General features: G+C 39.5%; 2 protein-coding genes across 8 annotated transcripts in view; one reads left to right on the forward strand and one right to left on the reverse strand.

Moving 5' to 3' along the window:
- The window catches only part of PPP2R3B (protein phosphatase 2 regulatory subunit B''beta), a 45,227-nt gene extending 37,179 nt beyond the window's left edge, over positions 1-8,048 (forward strand). For both annotated transcript variants that reach the window (XM_014892278.2, XM_088159929.1), the window contains 6 exons: positions 467-515; positions 1,606-1,695; positions 2,387-2,562; positions 5,312-5,430; positions 5,515-5,621; positions 6,852-8,048. In XM_014892278.2, the coding sequence (XP_014747764.1) occupies positions 467-515; positions 1,606-1,695; positions 2,387-2,562; positions 5,312-5,430; positions 5,515-5,621; positions 6,852-6,996 (686 nt within the window). In that variant the 3' untranslated portion in view covers positions 6,997-8,048. The remainder of the gene's footprint in view (positions 1-466; positions 516-1,605; positions 1,696-2,386; positions 2,563-5,311; positions 5,431-5,514; positions 5,622-6,851) is intronic.
- Positions 8,049-9,342: 1,294 nt separating this feature from the next.
- Positions 9,343-26,562, reverse strand: part of LOC106862974 (cohesin subunit SA-2-like) — a 55,545-nt gene continuing 38,325 nt past the window's right edge. For 3 of the 6 annotated variants that reach the window (XM_088159924.1, XM_014892267.2, XM_088159925.1), the window contains 11 exons: positions 26,320-26,397; positions 24,506-24,598; positions 23,669-23,837; positions 21,003-21,148; positions 20,037-20,138; positions 18,490-18,644; positions 18,265-18,393; positions 14,128-14,315; positions 12,905-13,079; positions 11,806-11,938; positions 10,169-10,312 (listed from right to left, as the gene is read on the reverse strand). In XM_088159924.1, the coding sequence (XP_088016050.1) occupies positions 10,304-10,312; positions 11,806-11,938; positions 12,905-13,079; positions 14,128-14,315; positions 18,265-18,393; positions 18,490-18,644; positions 20,037-20,138; positions 21,003-21,148; positions 23,669-23,837; positions 24,506-24,598; positions 26,320-26,397 (1,377 nt within the window). In that variant the 3' untranslated portion in view covers positions 10,169-10,303. Of the gene's footprint in view, positions 10,313-11,805; positions 11,939-12,904; positions 13,080-14,127; positions 14,316-14,724; positions 14,804-16,046; positions 16,236-18,264; positions 18,394-18,489; positions 18,645-20,036; positions 20,139-21,002; positions 21,149-23,668; positions 23,838-24,505; positions 24,599-26,319; positions 26,398-26,562 lie in introns of those variants that run through there. The other 3 variants (XM_088159926.1, XM_088159928.1, XM_088159927.1) reach the window with 3 other exon arrangements.

The following is a 26,562-nucleotide window of genomic DNA, read 5'->3' on the forward strand; positions in this document are numbered from 1 at the left end:
CAGACATGTCTCTAAAATCCCTGAAATGCTTTCAAAATAGAAGCATGGGTCAAAACCATGTCAAAAATAGACCCCTGTCGGAATCAGTAAAGTATGTTTATTATGTGTGATTGCACCAGTTCTGTTTTGGCTCTTTGCCAAGGTCATGTAAAACAATGCCACTGGAAAACATTATTTACTTGTCAAAGAACTGGGAAATGCAGTTTTATTAATCAGCCAATTTTATTACTTGTATTGCAATGTTATTGCTATTCTGCATTAAGTTTGAATTCAAAGCTGGGCGGTTATATTTTGCTTTGGAGACTTTGTGTTAAGTGATCCTCTCTAAAAGGACTCAAAGGGATTAATGAGCACTATATTTGATCTGTGTATATAAGAGGAGAGTTCCAGTAAACTCTTCAACAACACAATACAAAGCAAAAATAACTTGCATAGAGTTGACACTATTTCAAACCTTTCTTCACAGCAATTTCAAATAGGATGATAGAGCGCATCTTCTCAGGAGCAGTAACAAGGTACTTATTTTGTATGCTAATCTAAATCAAATTTAATTTTTGCTTGTTAAATTGTGTGGTATTCCAAGGGAAAAAGATGGCTCCTCCTCACAAAAGAGCAGTGAATTTCAATGTTTAGTATAGTAGTTTAAACTCCAGTAGTACTAGAATGGTCTTAGAACCTTTGGCACAGTTCACGTTCTTCACTCTCTTTACCCATATGAACAATGGCCACTGGATATTGTATGACTTAGAAGGATTGGGAATGAAGAAGGAAGGAAATGTTAGTATCATTCTTTTTCCATCCCTCAAACCTGTAAAATGTTCAAGGAGAACTGAGCTTTTAAGTACTAACTGTAAAATCAATGTTTGTTGCATCAATAAATTTACAAAAATGCCTCCACTTGAGTTAATTCACATTTTTGACAGTCATTCTTCATTCCTCCCCTTGGGGCTGATTTCCTCTTTTGTATTTATGGCATTTTATTAAATTTTGAAATATTTCCTAGCACAGTATCTGAGATTAGAAAACAACTGATAAACAGAAATAAAATAAGAAATGAGAGACTTAGCAGGCATACGTCTAGAGCTTAGTCCTTTATCTGAGTTTCTTGGGCAAGACAAAACATATAGTATATCTTCCCAGAAGATAAAAGAGCAAACTATGAATTTCATTATTGAAATGTAATATGTCTAGGAACTACCTGACTTTTTACAAGACAGATTGACTATGTGCAACTTACTTGGTTGCTGCAGTTATGAGACTAGAAACAGACATGTTCTTGACATGGACAGTTACTTCCTGAATATTTCTATTTCATTTTAATCTTCATATTTTCATTCAAAACCTTTTAGCTAGTGGAGTTCTGTAAAGCTTTTATGTTCTCATCACTTCTACCTGAACAGAAATTCTAAAAAGCATATGTACTTGTATATATAATAAAAAATTATTTGAGATGGCTCTTCTGTTAGCAGATAAGCACTTTATGAACACTGGATCATTTAGGAGTAAATAGTTAATACCAACAAGGAAAACAATCCTTAATTTTGGTTAGTAAAAGCTAGGTGTTCTAAAGTAAATTTTCTATCTTTTTCCTCATTGCTCTTCAAGAGGTAAAAAAGCACAAAAAGATGGGAAGATTAGCTACGCTGATTTTGTCTGGTTTTTGATATCTGAAGAGGACAAGAAAACACCAACTAGGTAAGAATGAATTTGTTTCAGCAGAAATAAAGACTTTGTTTTTCCAGACTTTAAATGGGGACCACTGATGAACAGCTGCAACTCTAATGGAGGAAGCTCAACTATAAAAACATGAGTGGAAAACTGGCCCAGTTCTTTGCATCGTCCTTGTTTATCAGTGTCCCCTGTTGTTGTAGCTGTAGAAGTCTATTTTAATTACTTTTAAGAGGCTAGTTCAATGCAATTGTTTCATAAGTTGGGTGTGGCCTGTTTATGAACAGGGCCATATATTAAGGACGTTGCAGCTGTTTCATGATGCCAGTGCCTTTGGGAAGCTGTGCAGCTACTATTAGCTGTATGATACTGATAAGAAACCATCATGTGACATGTCACTAGCTTGCTCAGTATGGGAACATACCCAAAATACTGAAGTTTTCATGCACAGTTCAATTTTTCATTGTCTCCTTTGATTTTTTTTTTTTTTTATGTAAAACCATCTGTTTTAGTCTTCTCCTTCACACCATTAACAAATGTTTTCAAATGCAATAATGAATAGCACAACAAATACCAGCAACTCTTACTCACAGTAAGTGGTGTTTGATGACTTTCCATGGATTAGTGGAATGTACTCTAAAGTCTAGCTTTGCCTTTGAAACAGGCAATGTGAATCTGTAGTAAGTTTGTCTCTTTGATGTTAATGACTGAATTTCAGCATTGAATACTGGTTCCGCTGCATGGATCTTGATGGGGATGGTGTTTTATCTATGTATGAATTGGAATATTTTTATGAAGAACAGTGCCAAAAGTTAGATAACTTGGCCATAGAACCTTTGCCATTTGAAGACTGTCTGTGCCAGATGCTGGATCTTGTAAAGCCACAACATGAAGGTAATAAACTCCTTTTCCATTTATAACTTCTATTTCTCTGGATTTAGGAGTTAGTGCAGCCTTAAGAGTACTCAGTTGGTCATACCAAATAAAATGCCTTGAGGTTGTCTTTTAACTGAAGTCTGTTAAAGCTTAATAATCGATTGGTCTTCCAACAGCAGGCAGGCATTCTTTCCATACTACAATTTAATATGCTGCTTTAAAATTCCTTGTCAGCTTTCATTTTGTGCTTGTAGCCACACTTTAGTCTTAAGTAAAACCTTTTCACTGTCTAGCTGAGGCGAGGCTCTCAGGAAAACCTCTTGATGGTTCACCCATTTCTCACCTCTTTCAGTGCTCATTTAATTGAGTTTCTCTGGAGGGAACAGTGTTTGTCTGTTAGACCAGTATTGACTTATTTTACATTAGAAGCCTAAGCTGCCCTTAGGAAATTCATGACAAGGGGCTTAAAATTAACAGAATAATAACCTGTTCTGAGTTTTGGGCTATTTTTTACACCCATTTGAACTTTCCTGGACCTGCATTCTACTCTCCTGCATTTGACATTGTATCATCTTTAGATGATGAAACTTCAGTTTACATTTTACACCTGAAAAAACCTGAAGAAGTGAGCATGATGCTCTATACAATTATGGTTAGACAATCAATTAGTAAGTGCTTATTGCCCACGTTCTTTCTAATTTTAAGAATATTTAAATTACGAGAAACTTAATGGTTTTTAAGACAGTTGTCATTTATTGAGATGTGATTCTTTTGCATGCTGAGAGAATTGAAATGGCTCAAAACTAGAATGTAAAGCTTGATATTCTTATTTAAACAAGTCAAAATGGGTTTGCTTAGTGGAAACACATCTCTAAAAGCAGATTAAAAAGTTGTACATGAAAAAGGAATATCAAGTGTGATTCATCTGAAAGATCCATCCCTGATATCAGTGGAATGAAGTCTTAGTCTAACATTGTGTAATGCATGGGGGCTAGGGGCATTTAAAATTATGTAAGGCAAGCTTTGAGAAGCATATTTACATTAAATGATTGTTCACAATCACCTCCTGAGCTCAGTAGTTCCTTTCCAGTCTTATGTTATGCTTCTGAAAGGCATTTATAGTAATATTTCTGTTCTGCATTTAAAATGAAACAAGATTGATGTATCTCCTCTATGTCATGAGGATGATAAAGAGGGCTGTCAAACACAAGATGAGTTATTCAGGGTGACAAAAATAAAAGCCAGTTGAGAAGAGTTAATTTTCATTTTTTAGCAAAAACTGAATTATGTTTAAAAGGTGGATCAAGAAAAAAATCTTGTTTTTCTAATACAAAAAAACTAGCAGCGTGAATTGATGTTTCACTTTGTTGCTTTGAAAAAGACACTTTCATAAAGTTACAGCTAAACTGTGATAGAGCTTCTATAGAATGCTCTGGGTACAAAAAAGTAAACTTTAATTTCTGGATACCTGTATTAATTACTTAAATTATACTCCTTTTTGTTGGTGTTTGAGAGACCCATCTACTTGGGTGTTATGTGTCTAAGCTCCCATTGCAATAAACTGAAACTGGAGAGCAAATGAATGAACCAAATATAGGAGTCTAACTGGGAGCTTATGTAACTAGGATTCAAATAATTTTCTTGGTTGTGGAGAGCTGCTGCCACTTGAAATGGTGCAGTGCATCAGACATCTGTGTGGGTCTGACAGATATGGCACAGGTGCCACGGGGGATTTGTGTCATTCTGGAGTGCCAGCTACGAGCCAGGCAGAACACACTGGGGTCCTTCATCACAGATGCAAGTGTGGCAACCATGTACAAATGGGATTTGGATTTTCCTTCCCTGTGATGTCCTTGAGTTACATTTTGTTAGAGGCTGGGACAGTATGCTGAGGAAATACTGTTCCAAGTCTGGTTTTTATTGAACTCTTCCACAACATCTTCCGTTAGCTCCTATTTGATTAACAATGGAAGAGTGTCTGTATTCCAGGTGAATCAATAAAGGGGAGTTTTAAGGATAGTCATCTGTCTTCCCTTGTGTATCTCATATTTTTTAGCCTTTCTGCAGATGCTTCAATATTCAGCTTTGAAATAGGGTAACATTTCTGAGCAACCTGACAAATACTTCTCCTGTTTAACACATCCATTGATTTGAGTCTTTAAAGTATCAAGCTATAGAAATCAAACAAAACACCTCTGAGCATTTAGCTTTCCTCTCAAGCAGTAAATATTGATCAGACTGGACAAGTGTGGCAACCTCGACTGTATGAAAAATTCATCTCTATGAGGCATAGTCACACACTGTCATCTGTCATACATTTGTCTGCTCAAGTCAGGGAAGAGAGAGAGCTGCTGCCATAGGAGATTTCTACCTGCTACCCAAGCACTCCTTGGGAAGGAATGACTAACTCACTGGAGACTTCCATCTGTTGAGGAAGCTTAAACTAATACCTTAAATAATTTTTAATAGCTAAGGGAGGTAGACTCCATCTCACTCCAACATACTGACAGGCTGTGAGATGTGACAACCACAGCAAGGAAAAAAATCTGAACCATTTGAAAGTTTTGTACACTCTGAAGGACACATCTCTAGGTGTGTATTTCATCTGTTAGTATCTATCCTCATTGCATTGAGGATCAGTGACAAATGTTGTTAAGCAGTGATGATTGAGTAATGATAATGTACCTTTTGATTCCTCCACTTTTGAGAAAAGATAACTTCTACTCTAATAATTTTATCTCTAATTATCTCATAATCTTCTTTACAGGAAAAATTACTCTCCATGATTTAAAGCAATGTAAGTTGACAAATGTGTTCTTTGATACTTTTTTCAACATTGAAAAATACCTTGACCATGAACAGAAGGATCAGTTTTCTATGTTGCGGGTGAGTATGAAGCTTTAAAAGTCTTTATAGCTACGTGCTGAGCAATTAATACTGTTTTGTATAACATGCAATGTGATTGTTTAGGATGGTGAAGGTGAAAGCCAAGAGGTCTCCGACTGGGAGAAATATGCTGCTGAAGAGTATGATATCTTGGTAGCAGAAGAGGCAGCAAGTGATCAGTGGAATGACGGGTAAGAATGCAGCAAGACAGTTGCTATGAATCCTCTCCACTAAAGCAGAGCCTCACCACCACTATCATTCATTTAAAAAAGAATAAACACATCCTTCTCAAAAATATGTAATTAATAGTGTCTGAGACTACCAAGTACACGTGTGAGCCAAAACTCTTATTCTAGAATATGCATTTCTTTTTACAAGCCCTTGTTTTTAAATTTGTAACATAGTGAATTGAACCTTCAGATGACTTTTGTTTTCTGTTTAAATCAAGGGTGAACTCATGGGAGAAACCCAAAGTGCTACTCTATTTTAGTGTTCATAGTGGATTCTTAGTATTTAACTCTTTTCCCTATGTCTTTCTCTGAAAGGAGCACATAAAGCCTTTATAAAGCAGTTTTAAAGAACAAGAACTGCAGTATCTAAAGCTCATTCTCTGCACAGTCCTGTTAAGTAGATGGAAAAAACCATGTGATGAAATTCAGTAGTGCTTGGAAAGACATGCATGAGCCTTAGTCGCCCTAACCCAGGAAATGGTCAGTTTTGCAATCTGCTCCCATAAATCTCCACAGAGACTTTGTGGGTTTTTAAAAAGCTATGAATTATAGATTGATCCCACCTAAAGTGCTGAAGCTAACCTTTTTTGAATATCAGCCTTCACTGGCTCGCATTAGTTAAACTTACACTTCATTATCCATCTATTCATCTGCATCAGCAGCAGGTGGTTATCAATAATTTCTGGGTTAACAGCTGGGTTTTGCTTTCCAGCATCTGCTTAAAAGCATGGTTGCTATCACTTCCCAGTGCTCATACATGTCAGTAAGACCCTCAATCCAGTATTCCTTCTCTTTTATCATACCTACTGCAGCTGTATTTTGTTCTTCCTTACTGGGCCTCACTTCAGCTTTCTTGAAAAGAACCTGTGAGTTTTCTGGCCAGTGCTTAGACTTGCATTTGACAATTTCTAGCCTATAAGTACTCCACTGGAACAGTGTGTCATTGTGTGCTTTGAATCCTTTCAGTAGAGCTGCATTTCACACTGGAAAGTTTGGCATGTGATAGGAAGAGTAAACTAACTTAAATTCAGAGAATTATTACAGAAACCTGGTGATGTTCTGGTTATGTTTCTTTGTTATTAAATATTGGAAAGTATGTTCTTCCTGCAGCTGCCTTGTTAGTGTTCCAGTATTTAGGCACTCCCTGGCATAGTTAATTTTTTTCTGGTTTTTTTTTTTGTCTGCTTCTAGGTATGAAGCAGAACTGAATCCTGTAGACCATCAGAAGGCCAGTGTTCTAAAGTATCAAATGGAGAAAAGACCATTTTTTGAAATGCCTTCCCATCTGGCTGATGTAGACTTGGATGAATATGACTATGATGAGGATTTTGAGTAGAGGTTACTTATGGTCAGCACTTGCAGAAAAGAAGGGACAGTCTGCAGCAGGTCTGCTACACACTGATATGTTTCAGTGGGGTTTGTTTCTAGGAAGTCAGCTTAGTTTTGTGCTAAAAATATCTAATCACTACACTACCTTTTAAGTAAAAGAAATGCATTTATATGGAATGATGAGATTTTTTGTATTTATTCAATAGTTTATCGTTTGTAAAATAGATTAAAATATTTATTTACAGATATTGCATAATTCCTTTTTGGAAGAGTAACAATATTTGACTTAAGAGAAAAGTAATCTACTGTTTTTAAGACAAATGTATAATTCTCTTGAAGTTGATGTGTGGTGCACTGACCATCTCCATCTCACCTGTGAACCGGTATTTCTGTCCTGGTATTGGGAGGTAAGGAGACAATTTACATCTGCAATGTGCTCGTGCTCATAGACAGCCCTCTTTTAGGTTTTATGCCTTGGTAAGGAAGAGACGTGACAATGAGTGCACATTTCAGCACTCATTTGCAAGCAGAATTTTGTTTGACAAGCTGTGCATATTAGTAAAAAACACTAAAGTCAACCCCCAAGACAAGCTGTTTTTCTTCTCTATGTAGTCCTTGTTTGCCCCAACTTCAGTTTTGCATGCCCTTTTAAACTTCAGTCTTTTCGTTGATGTTAATCATAAAAAGATTATTTAACAATGAAGTCTGAGTGTTCATACTTGATCCAAAATGGGTGTGTTAATTCATTCAGAAGGAACCAATTTTTTTAAAATCCTTTGTATAAATGTTACTTGATCAGTGATGTGCACTAATTTGTTGTGGGCATTCAGTGCTTTTGTCTGTCCTCCCCTTTGCTTGTTTGCTATTGACACATTCCATGGATATTCATCAGTGTCACAGCAGCTTGAAATTGTTGCCTCACTCTTAACTGTTAAGCAGGTTTTGTTGGGAAAAAAATGTACAAAAAGATGTAAGTTATTTTTTTGGTTGCAGTGTAGATCTTTTAAAATGTTTAAAAAACATGTTTGTATTTTCAAATAAAGATTTTCATACATGTAATTTAACATGTTCTGATTTTTACACACTGCACACAATTCATGTCTTACTATTAAAGAACCATTCACCGCAGGATGGGGTACACAGGTATGCAGTCTGGTTGGGTCATTACAATAAGCTGCCTATGCAAAGCAATCAGCCTCTAGCAGGTTTTTCTTCATCCAAAAGAGTATTTGCTTAGCAGCTGAGAAAAACCTGTTGTGCTCAACTCCTCACACTAGTTCCTGCACAAACCTATACACCTGTGTATCAAGAAACTCATTGCTGAAGTGCTAGTGAACCTTACTGAGGGAAACTCAAGTCATTTTAATACCATTTGAAGGATTTTGGTTAATTATTCCAGTTTTAATAGTGACTCACCAATGTCAAATTTCTCTAGGGTTGGCTGGATATCTTTCACTAACCGCCCATGGTTGTGGCTTTTAAATAGTAAAGATACACAGAGCATTTCTGTTAGGCTCTGTTCCCTCAGGAAAGGATGACCAAGTGGTTTTCCAGAAGATGCTCCTGAACATCTGTTGCACTGCAAGAGATGCCTTCTCCTACCCTAAAATCCTTCCTATGAGGGGATCTTGTAACTGGGCAGCAAACAGCCACAGGCTTTCCCAGCACACAGTGACACATCTGTCACACAGCACTATGGTACAGGGTCCATCTCTTCTGCAGAGCCTGTAGCTGTTGTTCCTACTTTGTGTTTAATGAAATGCCTGTTAAATCCTTCTCTCTATTATACTTGGCCTAACCAAGTCCCTTTTTTCCTAAGTAGAATATATCTTGCTGTTATTGTGGAAGTCCTTTTTCTTGAAATACTTGAGCTTATGAGGATTACTAGACCTGGCCTCTGCAGCGTAATTCCCACTGTTACAAAAATTAAAGCATCCATATGCTTGATGTGGTTCCAGGTATAACTGTTGTCCTAGTCAAGCTGTATTTTGCCTACCTGGTGAGTGCTTAAGCCTAGATCCATAAAACATTCACAGATGGATGAGGGAAACACCAGTACCCCAGTCCAGGTTGGGGGAGCTACTGCTGGGAACCTGAGAACCACATTATGTGGGGAGTGGTACCTTCCTTGTGTCAGCCTGCACACTCAGCTATCACAAGGAAAATCATGGATTCACTGTGGCCACTTGAGTGTACGCAATACCTGGGCAAGTCAAGGCTTTCACTTCCATCTTCGTGGGAACTCCCTGCTCAGTCTGTGGAATAACACAAGTGCAAAGGCCAGCACCCATTGCTGCCATTCTTTCTCCAGACACTGTGTGGGAGCATCACTTACACATTCAGTACTAATAGATAGCAATAGTTCTGTAGTTTTATTTTACACAGTTACAATCCAAAATATATTTATTTATAAAAAATAAAGCTGATATGATTACTGAAATGTACAATTCCAGGGTGCAGTGAGAAGGGTCAGTGAAAGCAGCCTGCACTCTCCAGCCTACTGCCACTGAAATACTCTTGAGTGAAGATCATTTGCAAATTCTTAATGCAAAAAAACCCTATTTTTGAATGGCCACATTTACAGTCTATTTACATTGTCTTTCCAGGCTTTTTCCAAGGAAACACCACATGATCACTGTACAAAAAGGACTTCTTCCAGAGGAAAATAGTCAGCTGGTCCACTGTTTCTTTGTTACTTTGAAGCCTTGACAAGCTTCCTGTGAACATGTCCCAGTGCTTACAGACTTCTAACCACATTTCTCTAAGCAATGCAATTCAGAAATACTTTCAGATATTTGATCCAGGTTTTCCATTTTACAGGCAGGAAATGGCACTTGGCGTCACCCAGCAGGTCCCAATGTTCACAGCTGGGCCAGGCTCCTTTCTCCCCTGCACCAGGTGCATGGAAACACAGATCTCCATTTGGTTATCTCTGCCAGCAGAGCACTGCCCCCACATGCTTCAAACAAGCTTGTCTCACCTGGTTCAAAGTGTCTTTGATTCAGTGTTTGTCAACATCCTGATTCCAATCCTTCAGCTTCAAGGTTTTCCAAGGCAGCATCAAGGATCAGGATGCAGCTGAGTAATGATGCTCAGAATGCCCAACCCTAGAACTGCAGCAGCCACAACCAGCAATGGTGAGAAATCCACCACAGTGCTACAAACTGGTTCTGAGTGGATGCTCATGGGCACAGAGACATCTGGATCAATGTCTCCTGCCACCTCAGTTGATTCTCTCACATCACATTGACAAGTTAAACCATTTGCAGAAAAAACGTAGCGTGTGCTTCACTTCTGTTGATCCTCTTGGTGTCTTAACTGTCCTACATCACAAGAAAAAAGAGATTAAGTCAGTCCTCTACTATGAAGGAGACATCATGTAAGAGCCCATAAGGAATCTTAGTAACAGTGTAGCATCTAACCATTCAGCAGCTTAGCCATAGAGCCAGCTCTTATAAAGAACTACATCTTCCACAAAAGGAAAGAAGCATTTTCCATACCCCAAAAAGCCCAGAAAAGGCACTACAGGGAAAGGCACCATTCTGCATAAGTAGTGCAATTTCTGTATTTCTGATGTTTGTCTATGGAGATAAATTCTTCTATTATCTATCTTCAGTAGAAGCTGTTTCAATTAGATGAGCCAAACAGTCTACATTTTAACATGCATATGACTGAAAATAAAGGTAGAAGTCCCTTTTTTTTCTTTCTAGTCCTCTTTAAAAATAAAAAGCCCACCATATGTTAAAAAAAAACACTGGCTGAACTTTACAGCAAAAAATCATTCAAAAAAACAAAAATCATGCAAAGTCTGTGGTTGTTGGATCTCAGATAACCAGTCACTAGAAATCAAGGGGTTGCCTGACTCACTGCAAAAATACTTTCTGCCAAACACTGAGTTATGTTCTGAAGTGCAGAGAGCAGGGGGAAATACAGGAGAAAAGCCTGAAGGAACTTCTCAGCTCCCTGTAGTGGCTGACACAGAAACTTTGAGGGGGCACAAGGGTTGTGATTAGCTGCAGCACAGGAAAAATCATGGCCTTTTCCCCCCGCCACCCCTTTCCTTGTACTCCACAAGTCCCTGCTGTACAACATCCTGTCTGAGTCCTTGCACTCCACTGGCCCAAAGGGCTAAAAGCTCTTCTCTGCTGCAAGGATCTAGTCCAGGGCTGAGCTGAGACCCAGGCAGACAGCTGCAGCTCTGCTGAACTTGGATCCCAAAGACAATCAGTGTTCACGAGACAATCCCCTGGCTATGCTGGTTGCCACTCCAAGCCCACAATGGTCTCATGCTTCCCTTCAAATCCCCAGTTTGTTTGGGAACAATTTGATCTGCCCAACAGCCTTGACTGGAAAAGGGCAGGAAACATGGGATACTCCAGCAAGAGCCCAGGGCTGTCCAGTGATCAGACACATTCCGAGTCTTTCAATCCAAAGAGCATAATGCAAACACCATTTCTGAAGCAGATACTCCCTGCAGGCCATGCAGCAGTGCCATCTCTGCAATGTGTCAGTAACACGAAGCAACTGCAACAAATGGCTTTTAATAAGGAAGCTTCACAGGATGGGAAAAAAGAAAGGGGATCTTCCTCTTACTGCATCCTAAGTGGCATTCAATCCTTACGACTGACCTAAGGATTTCTAGATGCTACAATAAAGATTGCCTCTAAAATGTAGATCAAGCTGAAGGAGGAAACTACAGTTGCATCTGGAAAGGGAAGAGAGCATCTCTCTTTTCTCATCCTGAAAAGGGCCACAAAAGAGCAACCCCTTTTGCTGCTACACAGCTACTAAGTAGACTGACCTGACATTCACCCACCTCAACTACAGCCGTCCTCAGAGCTGGAAAACCAGCCAGAATTACCTGGTCTGTTCCAACAACATCAACATCTTCAATTGTGTCTTCTGCTGGACCCTCCTCAGAGACATCTTCTGCCTTAACTTCATCTTTGCTGAAACGATAAACCAAAAAATAGCTAAGTCTTGAGAAATCTCAGAGGCTGCACATGGCACAACTGTGCTTAAGGCAGTATATTTCACATAGTAAGATCTGCTGCTGATATCCATGTAAGGTAGCCTAAAGTTACTGGCCCGGAATTTCCCAGTATGAAACAGGTCATGCTCTGAGGAATTTTTCAATAAAGCAGTTCAGAAACAAAACATTGATTTAAGAAGGGGCTACCTTTGTTTAATAAATTTTTGTTCTATTTTATTTGTATTCACCAGGTTCATTTAACAAGTGTCCCAAAACCTGGAAAAGTATGCATCTTCCCAGGATTTGTGTTTCACCTTTTAACCTACTAATAGGGGAAATGGCATCTAACACCTCAATAAATTAACTGAATTAAAGGAAAATACTGCAACTGAGCACTTTGATTGCTCAGATTCCCTATTTCTGCAACACCTCTCTCACATCCAAGTTGTGTGGGGCTCCACTCAGTCATGTCTGCATGCTGCACACCAACACTTCTCTAAAAGAAAGCCACCTGGTACACAGTAGTTAATAGCAGATCTGCAGAGACAAGAATCCTCTTTCATTTCCTCTTTCATGCAAAAAACACTTATTGTGTGGCTGCAGCAAACAGCCCAAGAGTAAACAGCACCACAGATCTCCAATCTGGACATGGGAAGTGGGAAAGGGAATTTTCCTCCATCCTCATCTCTTTCTCTGCACACTTGATATTACTCCAAGAAGGCACAGAAGCCCTGTGACAGTGGCAAAAGAAAGCAGCAAACATAGATATTGGACTAAGGAAACAAAAAAACCCAACCTGTCCTTGGGACACAGCCCATAAGAATGACAGGAGGGGCACACACCCTTAGCTCATGAAGTATTACAAAAAACAGAAGGTGGACAGAGAGACCCAAGTGTCAATGCCAGAACAGGTGAAGGAGCTTGTAAGACATCAAACACTCACCAGTATCTTCTAGGCAGCCCTCCTGGACAAAGGAATGGCAAATGTTCCTGCAAGCACATCTCTTGAGATTTCAGCCTCTTTCTGCTTTTCCCTACTGCAGAGGGAAGCTGGGAAGCACACCGTTGTTCTGGGGCTTTGCTTGCTGCTTCAGTATGGCTGGTTTCAGGCAAAGACCCTGCAACAGAGAGGGAACACAGTCATTCTTCAGCCTTACCCTCAGAGGTCTTGAGATGGACATTTCCAGTATGTTCCCCAAAGCAGTGAAACAATCGGGCCAACCTCAAAAGGACATCTGGAGCAAAGCATTACTTTATTGAAGGAGACAGCTAAAAGCCACTTAAAAGAAAATCCATTTAATTTGCCCACTGGTCATTTTTGCAATCTAGATTTATGAACTTGGCCCTCGTCCATAACTGCTATCAGTACTGCTGAGTCTATATAATGCTCAAGAAAGGAGGGCCTTTGGGGACACAAAGGAACAAGCTCTCTGAAGGCAAGTCACTGAAAAGATTTATGAGAAAGAATGAGAAAGAAACTGAAGGACACTGGAAATATTTCCTTTCCTCCACATACAACTGCACATGTCCGTAACACTTAGCATTTTTATTAGCAATTGTTTTCATAATGGCTTTATTACAGTTTAACTAAGTCCCACCATATCCATGCAGTGAATACTTCATTACAGATTGGCAGTCCATGAATGCTGCCAAAGCCTGGATGCAGCCCATCTAAGTATAATTCTTTAAGGTAGGAGTATCATCTTACAGGCTCCCTAGAAATTCAACAGAGAGAAAAACCCTAGAAGATGATTTGGCCCAGATAATTTGGCCTGAAGATCTGAATCAACTTCTGGAAATATCTCTCCTAACTCAATTATCTACAGGGCCTAAAGCAACAATGCCATTAAGTTAACAATTAAAAGCAATCAACCAAGTCTCAGTGGCTCAGACAAATGCCAGATGTCAGTACACAGCAGAATTCAGATAATCTTGAATTCTCCTCACTTGGAGTCCTCAGCCCAACCTTACTGCTAAGCTGAAGGAAGGCAAAAACGACAGCTCAAACTGGGAAGCCGACAACATCCAACACACGAGTGCAAAGCATGAAATATATTTTAGCATGTGCAAATTTGCTACAGCAAAGCAAAATGGCAAAGACAGCAGTTTTGCCAGACAGACAGACAAAGAAAATACAGCTGATCAAGAACTGGGAAGTTTTCATACCATTAGACAACTTCCTTTTAAAAGATGTCTTAGATGAGCCCATGGGGGGCCACTCTCCCAAACTGCCAAGGACAGAGGTCTCCTCATCTTCACTTGCCAATAAAGAGTTTCTGTACCAGACCAAGGGCTGCCATTCATCTCCTCTGCAGGACAATGGCTCTGTTATGTACCTCTGTAAGTAACTGTACCTGGGACAAAAACAAAAGCAAGCATAAGAAATTCACTATCCTTCCCTTCAATATCTGAGGCAGGCATTGCAAGAAAGGACTTTAACTTTACTCTCCAAATGTGCAAACAGAACTGTTGAAGAGAGGGCACTGTTTTTCTCTGAAACACCTGACATCTCTGAAATAACTATTTAAAATGCAAATGTCTTCAAAGCTAAAAGGCTGCTTGAATTTTTAGCATTAGAAACAACACAAGATCCACAGAAATTACAAAATTACATCCGCTTGTATAAAGAGTTTCCTGTGCAGGGAATGTCTGCCAATTGCTGCTGCCGGTAGCAACTTGAACAGAGCAGAATTCTGTAAGAATTCACCTCTCCTGGTGGCCTTTTCTGCCTCATGGACTACAACACAAAGGAGATCCCAAGCAAGAGATGCTCCCTGTGATTCAGTAGTGCAGGAAACGGTACAGGTCAGGCAGTGAAGGTTTTTTACCATGAATGACTGTTCTGTCAAAATGAAAAACAAGAACAACCAATTAAAACATTTTTCTGTACTATCAGCTCAAACTCACTCCAATTCTCTCACTAAAATGTCAAGTGTGTGCAAAAAGCAGTTAATTGCTCTGCAGTTGTGGCAATACATGGGATGTGGAAAACATTGTCTCAGATCCCTGTTCTGTCTGATTCAGTCCAGAGATTTGACATTGGGCCTTCCTCAATCCCAGGTGAAGCTATCGCCTTTCCTGGAGCAAAAAGGCCTTCTTCAAACACTCTTTATGAAAAACAGGACATTTCCAACAAAGTATTTCTGACCCATTCCTACTTAATAACCATAAGAAAAGAAAACCAAAATCTGATTCAGGATTAGAAACTGGATATTCACCACATTTCAGCTACAGTTCATCACTAAAATCAAGCCCAGTGTTGTTAAAACAGACCCCACCTTAGCAAATATCAGGAGTGACAGTTTTAACGCCAGCCTGTGCAACATATTCTTTTTTTTTTTTTTAGATTAGGAGTGTGGCCTGGAAAATATCAGACATTTCATTTGCTTTGCAAAACAAGAAAACCAGTGCTGAGAGGAGGTCAGGGTAAGCACTGACTCCGAAACAATTAGAGTCCTGGACCCTGGAGGCCCCAGGGATCAAGAAACCCTAGTAATGGAATTTGTTGGTTTCAAACAAGCACGTATTGTAACTACAGTTTCAGGGTCTAATCCAACTGCTATCAATGTCAATGGAAAGACTCCTACTGATTCAGGAATCAGGCCCTTCATGCTGCTTGCTATTCAGCAATTCATTTCTGGTGTGCATTTTGTGGCACAGAGCAATTGACAAGCCATGTATTTTACTGCTACAGCCTGGGCAATTACAGGGGAGAGGGTAAAGTCCATATACTTTGATGGTGTTGAAATATAGTCCTTTCTAACAAACGCCCATATTCTGTATCTCATCTGTTACAGGTACATTCACATATGTTAACATACAGACCTGGACATCAATCCCACGATTAATAAGAAAAATGAAAATAACCAGATGTTTGTTTCTCAAAGTTCATGTTGACCTAAAACATTCCATCCAATAATTTATGATGGAGCTAAACCTAAATATTTCTAAGAGGAAATATAATCTCCAGCCTCTGCAAGGCACTTTAGGCCTCCCAGAATAGAAACTGTTATTCTAGAAACATAGTATAAACGTACTTGTGGATAAATTGCAATTTCCCTTCTAGTGAATTTTATTGTTTCCCATTTGTTCCCAGAAGCAGAGGGAAGGCCCAAAGCAGTAAGAACTGAAGTCAAGTGCATTCCCTGCTAGATTCTGTTATTTCCCACAGAACTTTTCCATTAATAAACCTACCTGAACGTATCAAATATATCTGACACATTCAGGAATATACTTCCGAAACATATCCTCTGATCAAGAGGTTTAATATAGCCCTAGGAAAAAGATTATCAGGATTTAGTTTTGATCTTCCCCATCAACAATTAAATATTTTCCTCTTAATTTTAGTTTAATTAAAACTAAAATTAAGCTTAATTAAGTTTAAAACTAAATTTAGTTTAATTAAAGTTTAATTAAAAACTACTCCCAGGAGGTAAATGAAATGACATTTTTTCAAGGATGGTTTAACAGAAAACTAATTCTTGCATGGGTGTCACCACAGATGCTTACAGCTCTTTAAAATACAGACAACATGGACAGAGTTATACTGTCCAAACTGGGGCCTGGAGCACTTCCTCTATAAAGACAGGCTGAGGGAGTTGGGATTATTCAGCCTGGAGAAGAGAAGGTTCTGGAGAGGACTTAGAGCATCTTCTAGTACCTAAACAGAGCTGACAAGAGAGCTGGAGAGGGACTTTGTAAAAGGACATGTAGAGATAGGATAAGGCTTTAAATGGCTTTAAACTGAGCATGAGTTTAGATTAGATATTAGGAAGAAATTCTTAACAGTGACCGTGGTGAGGCACTGGAACCAGTTGCCCAGAGCAGTTCTGGATTCCCCATCCCTGGAAGTGTTCAAGGCCAGGTTGGATGAGGCTTTGAGCAACCTGGTCTAGCAGAAAGCATTCCTTCCCATGGCAGGGGGGTTGGGACTAGATGATCCTTGAGGTCCTATGGATTCTATGCAAACCAATTTTGGTAGCAGATCTCAAAGATTCTCATCTGAGAAAAATGCACTAATAGCAAATGAAGTTATCCGTACCCACAGATAATCTACTTTAGGTTTCTCAGGGTCTGTAATCAGTGTATGTTGACTATTTTTCTTATCCATTTTGCATTCCAGCTTTGAATCAATTTTTTTCAAATTAATTGTCTGTGTTGATGGCAATTATTAATAAATTGTGTCATGTGAAGTAACAGGAAAATAGACATTTTACTATTCTTGATCCACGTTACGTAAAACCTGGTTGATGATTCCCATGGAAGTTATGCTCCAATTTAAGATAAAGTGACACAGGAACAAACAAGTTACACAGAGCTCAGAAAGATGTGATGGTTGGTTTTCTTCCATTTCTGCTGACTTTCTCTCAAAAGTAAAACTTTTCTTGTTGTGTATTGGAGTGATTTGCTCAGAAATGCAAAAAGGCAGATGTGTCTTACTGTCCCATGTCTTCAAATATGCTTTCAGAAAAATGGAAATAACTTTATTAAGTAACTTTAGTTACAGTATCTGCAACTAAAATATTGAAGTGCAGCGATCCAGATCCAAAATGAACAGCACTGACTAAGGAAGTAATGCTGAAGGTCAAATAGAAGGAAGAATGTTACTTCCATCTCACAAATTATCAGAGCTGAGGCAGGTGAAGAAGGGAATAAGATACATACTCACACATCTCTCCATTCAGGTGCATAATACCCCACTGATGCCAAAAGAAGGCTATCACTCTTACAGCATTAAATGTAAATATTTAAACCACTGTAAAAACATAGGCCCACTGGATCAGGGCATAATACCATGTAATAGTAAATTCTTTGATTTAAATATCTATATTATGAAGAGTGTCACATATATTTGTATTCCAAATACATTCCATGGAATCCACATAATTGAGGCCTGAAGCTGTGGAAATAGATAATTACAAAATAATGATCCATACATTACTTCTTCCACAATCTTTTGATTTACTTTTCTGTTCAGAAAAGCATTCTTGCCACTCCACTAACCAGTCAAGTCGCAAATCTCTTCCACCAAATTAACAGCCTTTCCTTTAGAAGAATTGCCATATGTGGCCACAACTATGTGCAAGAAAAATCTAGAATGCTTATTGCACATACAGTCTGAAATAACTATTACTGCAAATTCAACAAGTGCGTCTCAAACTAACACCCTGAGGGGCAGACTGATTTCAGAGGTTCTCTGAAGAGCCCTTGAGCAAGTTCTGCCACACTGAAGTTCAAGTGTCCTTTGTACAGGGATACACAAATCACAAACTGTGTATGATGGTGTACAAGAACTTAACTTACACTAGTCTTTTGTCTGGCTTGAGCAGCTTGTTGGAAAATTCACTGATGATTAACAGAAAGCTCAAGTTAGGAGGCAAGCATTTTCCATCTACTCCAGTAGCTCCTTGAAAAGCAAATTCAATCCCTTCCCTGTTGAAAGAGAAAAGAACAGAGTAATAAAACAGATAAAACAGACAACTAACAAAAGCAATGACCACGGACAACAGGATGTTACATGGCACATACTTGTGTATCATGGCTATAGATTCTCTAGATTTCACTTGGTCCCAACCAAATGTTAGTGAAAAGCGACGAGCAAGTTCTTTCATGTTTGCAAAGGAAGGAGAGGAGAAGTCCACACCACTACTGCTGTCTTGGCTTTCTGCATGTGTCTGAAACAGCTGCAAGAGAAGTCTCAGGTAAGCAAACACAGGTAATCCTACAGGCAAACAAAGCACCAGGTGGACAGAGAGACAGGCACAGCAAGCAGCAGTCACCTCACACAGACGGAAGCCTTACAGAAGAGCAGGTAAGTCATGTGCTTCTGAAGCACTGCATGGAACAATGACAATGAACTGACACAATGGACACTGTTGTGCTCGAAGACAGGCACAAATCAAAAAATAAAAATAAAAAATTATGAGAACTGATTCGTGAAGATGATGGTCCCACTGACCTCATCTTCTCTTGGGTCTTCTGAACTAAGCCCCATAGGCCCAATTTGCTTGAGATGCTTTCAGAGCAGCACAGTGCAGATACAAAGCAGCAAGTTTGGCAGCACCATAGTCCAATTTCAGAGAGTAAGGGTAGGTCAAAAGCACATCTTGAGCTCAATTAACTGTGCTCTGAGGTTTTTTTTCTAATAGAATATGGAAGTAGCTTGTTCTCGTCAACCTGTTAATTTTCAAGGTCAAGCAAAGGCCAAAAAGGGCCTGCTGTCTATGTGATACCTAAACACAAAGTCCTGACTATGTCAGCAGAATATATGTAGCCAAATGCTGCTTAGACTCATCTAAGCTCAGATTTCAAGGGCTGGTTCACAGATCTAAGCCCCCGGCAATGTGTGTGAAATAAGCAAAGCTCATGTGTCAGTATCCCCGGGAGGAGCCTGCTCTCTGGATTATAGCAGGCTAGAAGCAGCTCTGGCCACGGGCAGAGCTGGCAAAAGCAGCTGCTAAAATAGCGAACTGGCTATCAGTCAGCAGCTGCAAGACCCAGTAACTGAGACCCTTCAGAAGAGCTGCAACCTACTTTCCTCCTGAAAAAAAAAATTAAAAAAAAAAAATTAAAAAAAAAAATAAAAAAAAAAATAAAAAAATAAAAAAAAATAAATAAAAAAAAAAAAATAAAAAAAAAGCTGAAAATACAGGGCGGGGGGGTGGAGCTGACCAGACACAGGCACAACCACAGTTCCTCAAATTCAGAAGGAATTCAGGTAGTCCATAAAACACAGCATAATATCCTTAATATTTGTTAAGCTTAAGAGACACTGTGTCCCAAGAAACACTTCATAATCTCACATCAGTTCTAACATACTGTGCATTTGAAGATTAAAAACATGACCAAAATATCGTGGACAAAAGCACCTTTTAAAATAGATGTAATGACTTGACAGGAGTTTTATGTTTTTTATGCAAAAACAACATACATATAGAAAATGCTGGAAAGGAAGTAATTTCTGTCACTAGGTTTTCTAATAGTTTTGAATAATTATGGCATGGGAGGTAAAAATCTTCACTGCGAATACAGCTATCATAAGAGCCCCTAGCCTCTTGCTTTAATCTTAACCTTACCTGCTGCAGACAGAGAATCAGTGTCTTGGCACTCTGAATTTTGTTATTGTACCTCGTCTTGCTTAAAGTTTCCTTAATTATGTCTCCAAAATCACTGTAGGTCTATTAACAGCAACAAAACAATTGAGAGTTATCATTCCCCTTCATTAGCACTGGGAGTACACAAACCACGTGACTGTTCAAGTGACACAAGAAGTTCCAAAAACACTCCCAATATCAGAGCATGCAAGTTAAAAGATGAAAACTGGACCTTTTATAATATTTAGTATGTAAAGCAATGGTATGCTCCTTTAAGAGTAATGTGAGGATCAAAGTTACACTGAAATTGTCAAGTATTAACAACTAATTGATTGTCAATTCTTAATTCATAATTAATTATAATTCTTTAAAAAGAGCAAAGCCTCATCAGGAGACAAATAGAGTTTTCTGTATTTTAGCAGTGCTTGCCAATGAAGCAAAGAACAAGATTCATATTCAGGTATTTCCAAAGTTCTGTCAGTTGACTCAAGGAAACTGCCCACTCTGATGTTCTTGGCCCTCCTGAAACCCCTTTCAGAGTGACTGAAGCTCTACTAAACCCTGGGACTCGTGAAATGCAGGCACCTGCATATGCACTGTGTGAACTGTATGAATTAAGCTGACCACTTCAGTGTGAGAGCCTCATTAGATGAATCACTCTCCAGCCATAAACTGCTGCTCTGCAGTGGCCTCTCTGGAGAAGCTGAGGAGCAGATGTCCAGACAAACATGTCCTCTCCTCAATTTTCAGTTGCTTTGTCTGCAGTAAGGTACCTCTGTGGAACCAAGAGAGATCTGCCCCACTCCTGTTTGATTTTATAACCCTTTGGTGATTATTCCAGGACTCTGAGCCAGAACACTATTAACATCCTGTCTTTCACAAACACTAGAGACACTTTCAAAAACTAAAATGCACTGATAGGAAAAACAACTTTATCTAAAACATTACCTTCACATAATACTTATAGATCTCAGCAGCTGCAGTCATCTCTACCACATTATACACTATTAACTTGCAATATGCTGCCAGAAGACTCCGCTTTTTGTGCAAGTCATCAAGTTTGCAAGTTTCATCCTTTCCCTCTTCTGTCAGATCTAAGAAAACAAAAGCATTGATGCTTTGTTCTATTACTTTATTCAAGGTATCTCAATTTAAATGACCAACTTTCACCTAAATAGCACAGACTCAGCTGTTCAGTTACAGATGCCAGCGCTCATTGCTGTGGACATCAGAAAACAGGTTTATTCCCATTTCAAAGCTGCAGCTGATAACAGTGAAAACAGTGTTATTCCACAGCCTCCCACTCTGATCTTCATAGGACTTTGGCATTTCTACTAATCAGAATCTCCAGCAACACGGCTCATAGCTACAGAATAGAACCAACAAGTAGAATAAAAGGCACGAACACACCAAATGGAAGGGACCGAAAAAACTGCAACCACATTTTTTTTTCCTAGAATAAAAGAGATGGTAGAAGAGTAGCACACAACTCACCGGAAGCCCCACAAAAGTTGTTACACACAGTCAGCAAGAGTTCCAATGAAATTCTCCAAGTGCTTATCAACAACAGTGAATGGAAAAAAAGTTACTTAATAGCATTAAGAACATATTAAGTGTCTGGAACATGAGTTAATTACTAGCTGGATTAACTCACGGGAAACAGATACTCCTACGAGTATTCCAACAGTGCTACAAAGGTGCTTGGGGAGAGTTTCTTGCAGCAGGAGAGCCAAGACACTCCTTCCTGCTGCACATGAAAGCTATCAGCTACCCAAAGACTCCAGTCTCTGACCTATAATTTTATTGTGAACTGTTTCTGTTTCTACAATGGTTGTGGACCTGGAAACAAATATAAGGCAAATAACTGATCAGAAGTATCTGAAAGTTAGAGTTTAAACTGAAATGAAACAGCTGCCAGCTGTGCACATAGACAAGCACACACTGCATCACAAAATCACTTGTTCAGGAAGGAATCTACAATGGGATGACAGGGATCCTTTGTGGGAAGAACTGGGAAATTGAAAGCATCATAGAATAAAGGTTTGAAACAGATTTCAGGTCAACTAACCCAAGGCAGGATCAATTTTATCATTTTCAGATACGTAACATAAACAACCTGAAACAACATGCTTCAGTAACTCCCACAACTAGGACACTACAACCTACTTGTGCACAAGTAGGTAGGTTTTTACTGTATCTTTACTAATTCAGATTCTCTGTCTCCTTGTTGCAATTTTGGCCACTCAATGTTGCCCATCAGTGGTTCTTGCATATACACCATGACCTAAGGAAGTGTGCTGCCCAAAACAGAGAGAACTCATCTGAACAGCTGAAGGACAAGAGTTAGACAGAGAAATCTAGAACAATGCTTGCATTTTCAAAGCATGGCACTTGAACTTGCTGTCAGAACCACAAGCAACAATCTATTTTCAAAACGCTCCCAAAAGAAACCAGCCTTCGTAATTACAACCTCAGTACAGCATCCAAATGTGTTTGAAAAAAGGCAGGAGAGCACCAAATACTATTTCCCACTGGACTGAGAACAGCCTTGAGGAAAAGGACTTTGAGTGTTGGCTGATGAGAAACTCAGCAAGATCCAGCAATGTGTGCTCCCAGCCCAAAAAGTCAGCTGTGTCCTGGGCTGCATCCAAAGCAGTGTGGCCAGCAGGGCAAGGCTGGTGATTCTGTCCCTCTGCTCTGCTCTGGTGAGACCCCAGCTGGAGTGCTGCACCCAGCTCTGGGGCCCCCAGTGTAAGAAGGACATGGATGTGCTGGAGTGAGTCCATGCTGGAGGGTCATGAAGATGCTCAGAGGGCTGTAACCTTGCCTACAAAAACAGGTTGAGAGAGTTGGGTTTCTTCCACCTGGCAAAGGGAAGGCTCTGGGGAGACCCTGTAGCTCCTTCAAGTACCTAAACAGGGCCAACAGAGAGGTGGAGAGGGACTTCTTACAACAGCATGTAGTGATACAAAGTTGAATGGCTTTAAAGTGACAGAGAGATTTACTTCTTAGACATAAGGAAGAAATTCTTGACTGTGGTGATGGTGAGACACTGAAACAGATTGCCCAGGGAAGCTGTGGATGCCCCATTCTGTGTTCAAAGCCAGGCTGGATGGGGCTTTGGGCAACCTGGTCTAGTAGATGATGTCCCTGTCCATGGCAGAGGCGTTTGGAACTAGATGATTATTAAGGTACCTTCCAACCCAAACCAGTCTATAATTCTGTGAAATCTGCCCCACAGCCCCAAAATCAAAATCCACTGGTTCTTTACTCTGACAACTTAGAAGGGTCTGTGCACTGACACACTGCAATGCTGTAAGGCCTTCCTCTAACACTATCATCTGGACCATGGAAGTCAGTCCAGCAAGCACTTTTACTCACCCAGCCCTGCTTTACCTCAGCTCTTTTCATCATACAGGTAATTGCATCTGTATTCTGTGGTTAATCTGCAGTCCATACAGATCAAAGAATTACAGATTTCTTGTGGCCCAACCAGAAAAAAAACAAAGCAACTCACAAAAGAAAGGCCAGCCCTTTTCCGTGATACATTCACTGCAGATGAGAAATGATAGCAAAAATGGTAGATTGTTTCTCCAGTGATGAAGACATCTAACCTTTTTTTTCCTCTTCTTCATCCGTGAAAACATGTTCCTTGATAAATGAAAACAGTTTTTCCTGAAGTGGTGTGTTAGGAAGATAACCTAAAAATCCAACTGCTTCTTCATTATTGTTTGAATCCAGGTGACTCAAAATCAGCAACCAGTCACAGAGTATCATGAAGGCCTGAACCAAGCAAAGAAAGATGTAGAGACCATGTTACTTTTCGTGCCAATTCCACTTTGCAATTCCATCAAACACAATTTTCCATCCCACTTCTTCCCTGCAAGCTCAATATTTCTCTTTGCCTCAGCTGTGGTGAAATGCCCCTGCTAAATACTTAAAAAACTTATTCATTAGGATACAGTGTATACAAGTAACATGCATGAATGCCACCTAAAGATTTTCAAAGTTCTGTGGGCAAGAAGAGCTGTATTTTGTTGAAATATCCCTCTTTTAACACATGAACCACTGGACAATTTCTCCATTTCTTTAAGTAATATTCATAGCAAAACAATTACGAAGCAGTGATAGCAACCAGTACGCTGATAGGTCTAATTAGAAAACACAATGATTTTCATTCAGACTGAGGCCTTGCTTCTGCAGATGGACTCATGCAGACACAAATCTATGCTTGACTAAAGCACTAACTTGTGGCACTTTAACTAACATAACTTTAGTTTTTGTTTAAAATAAATATTTGAAGACTAGGGGGGTTCTTTGTTATTTCTCTGCTAAGAGACAATAACATAGCAAAAATTTAATAGAATGAAACACCAGTATGAAAAAAAAAGGCAGGCATTTAAAAAGAGACCTGAGCACAAATGCTCATTAAGTAATAGAAAAACACAAACCTTTTCTCTTACATCTTTTTCCTTATGGTGGAGGAAGTATGTGCAAATCTGACTGAAACGTCTCAGCTCCCTTCGTAGTGGAAAAAGACTCTCCTAAAAACACATTCAGGAAAAACAAAAGGGCCAATATGTTAGAGACTATAATTCAACAGAGAATTACAGAAAAAAACGACAGTTGCATCTTTCTTCCACTCATATTATTCATTTAAGATAGCACAGCTGATGACATGATGAAAGAAGCTGGCATTTCACAGAACAGCTTACTAGCTATGAACAACTGCATCTGTCACAGCTGCTGAGGCCAGTGGAATTCAGCAAGTCACAAATTCTTTGTTTCTCCATCTGTAGGGAGGGCAGCATGTATTCTCTTAGTCACTTCATCTTATCTGTATAAAGCAGTGACAACAATGGAAGTAGAGTCATAAAACCCTCTGGTCCATCCCACCTAATGTTCAATGTGCACTGCCTCCGGGAGTTGGTTTTCTCCCTTCCTCCCCTAATGACTACAAAGGGAATAGAGTTTAACTTTGGCACTCAGAAACCTAAGACACCACTCTTTGTTAAGATGAATCCAGCATGGGAGACTATTTGGTTTGCTCAGAACCACACAAAAGACTTTCTGATCCTCCACCAGGTCCCAGCTACACTGTACTGAGCCGTCAGCATAAAAGGAATGCCCTTACAAGAGAGCCAGATTTCATGCTATGCAGCTCTACATTTATAAGAAAAGGGATTCATCTCAGGACATGCTGAGGAGAACCAGGTGAGGGGCAGTACACTGCCTTGACACTGCTAGGGGAGGAGCAAGACGGAAATAACAGAGCTGCTGTCCAGGAATTTATTTTTTTTTTCTTTTTGCTCTTGGAACTTCTCTCTCTGCCAAATCCAGATTTGGCCCTGCAGAGTGGGTCGTCACATCTGCATCCAATCAAAACCTGCTTCCATAAGAAAGGCTAAATTAAAAAAATGTGCTGTCCCATTACCAAGTCGGGCTAATCATGTCAGGAGTGAAAAGCAGAACATGTTAGAGCAGTGAGAGATGTGGACATCCACGCAGGAATGGAATGGGACAGGAATAGGCAGTGAATCAGTGGCCAAATGGGTAACTCCCAGCTAGCATTTCTCACACAAATGTCCGTGTCAGCACCCTGTCCTGTATGCACAGGAGCACCAGGGAAGGGGAGAGAATGACAAAGCAGCACTCAGTGGAGTCAGAAACCATTGTGAAGAGGAGCCTCACAGGGTACACATGCAGACATGAAACAAAACAAAACATAAAGGAGTTTTCCTTCCCTTAAACTAGACTTTCTTCTGAAATACCTGCTAGAGCTTGGTACTTTATGAATTATGAAAGCAAACAGTCAACTGATGAGAAAATTGCCACTTTCCTCAATCTTTCTGACACTAGTATGTAGGTAAGTCAAGAAAATAAAAAAAGAAACAAAGCTACAGAATGTCCTGGAGTTTCCATTGAATATTCTTTGTTGCTTAAAACAAGAAAACAACAAACTCTTTGGCAGTAAGACAAGCTCCTTATCTCCATCAAGCCCTAGGAATTTGATGCACATGTTTTGCAGTAAAAATAGCGGTGAACCATTGTTCCTGCAGACTGGAAAAAAAGCACACACAGTTTAAAAGAAAAATAAAAGAGGAGAAGATAGAGAAAAAATGCCTCAATTCAATTCGGTTTCCTCAAGAAAACAGACAAACTATCTTCTTATAAGCTTGCTTTTTCAAGAAATCTCAGAACAGGAAAGTTAGTTTCAACTTCTACAAGCACAACTCTGGGTTTCAAAATTACATCAATGACCAACCTTGGGAGAATTTTCTGAAACTGCAGCTAGTTGCCACAGGAGAGAAAAATATGTGCACTGGAGAGCTGGTAGGATAATCTGCAAATAAAAACACATGTCCTTTATTTACATGAAAGGCTCAGCAGCAAAAAGCTTAGGACTAAACAAAGCATTCAAGCCTGACATTCTTCATGCTGCTTGAATGAACACTTTCCAGTTCTATTTAGATCCTTAAAATAAATTTAACAGGTTTACATTTACAAG

Source organism: Sturnus vulgaris, chromosome 2 (assembly GCF_052056855.1).
Source record: "Sturnus vulgaris isolate bStuVul1 chromosome 2, bStuVul1.hap1, whole genome shotgun sequence".
Lineage (NCBI taxonomy): Eukaryota > Metazoa > Chordata > Aves > Passeriformes > Sturnidae > Sturnus > Sturnus vulgaris.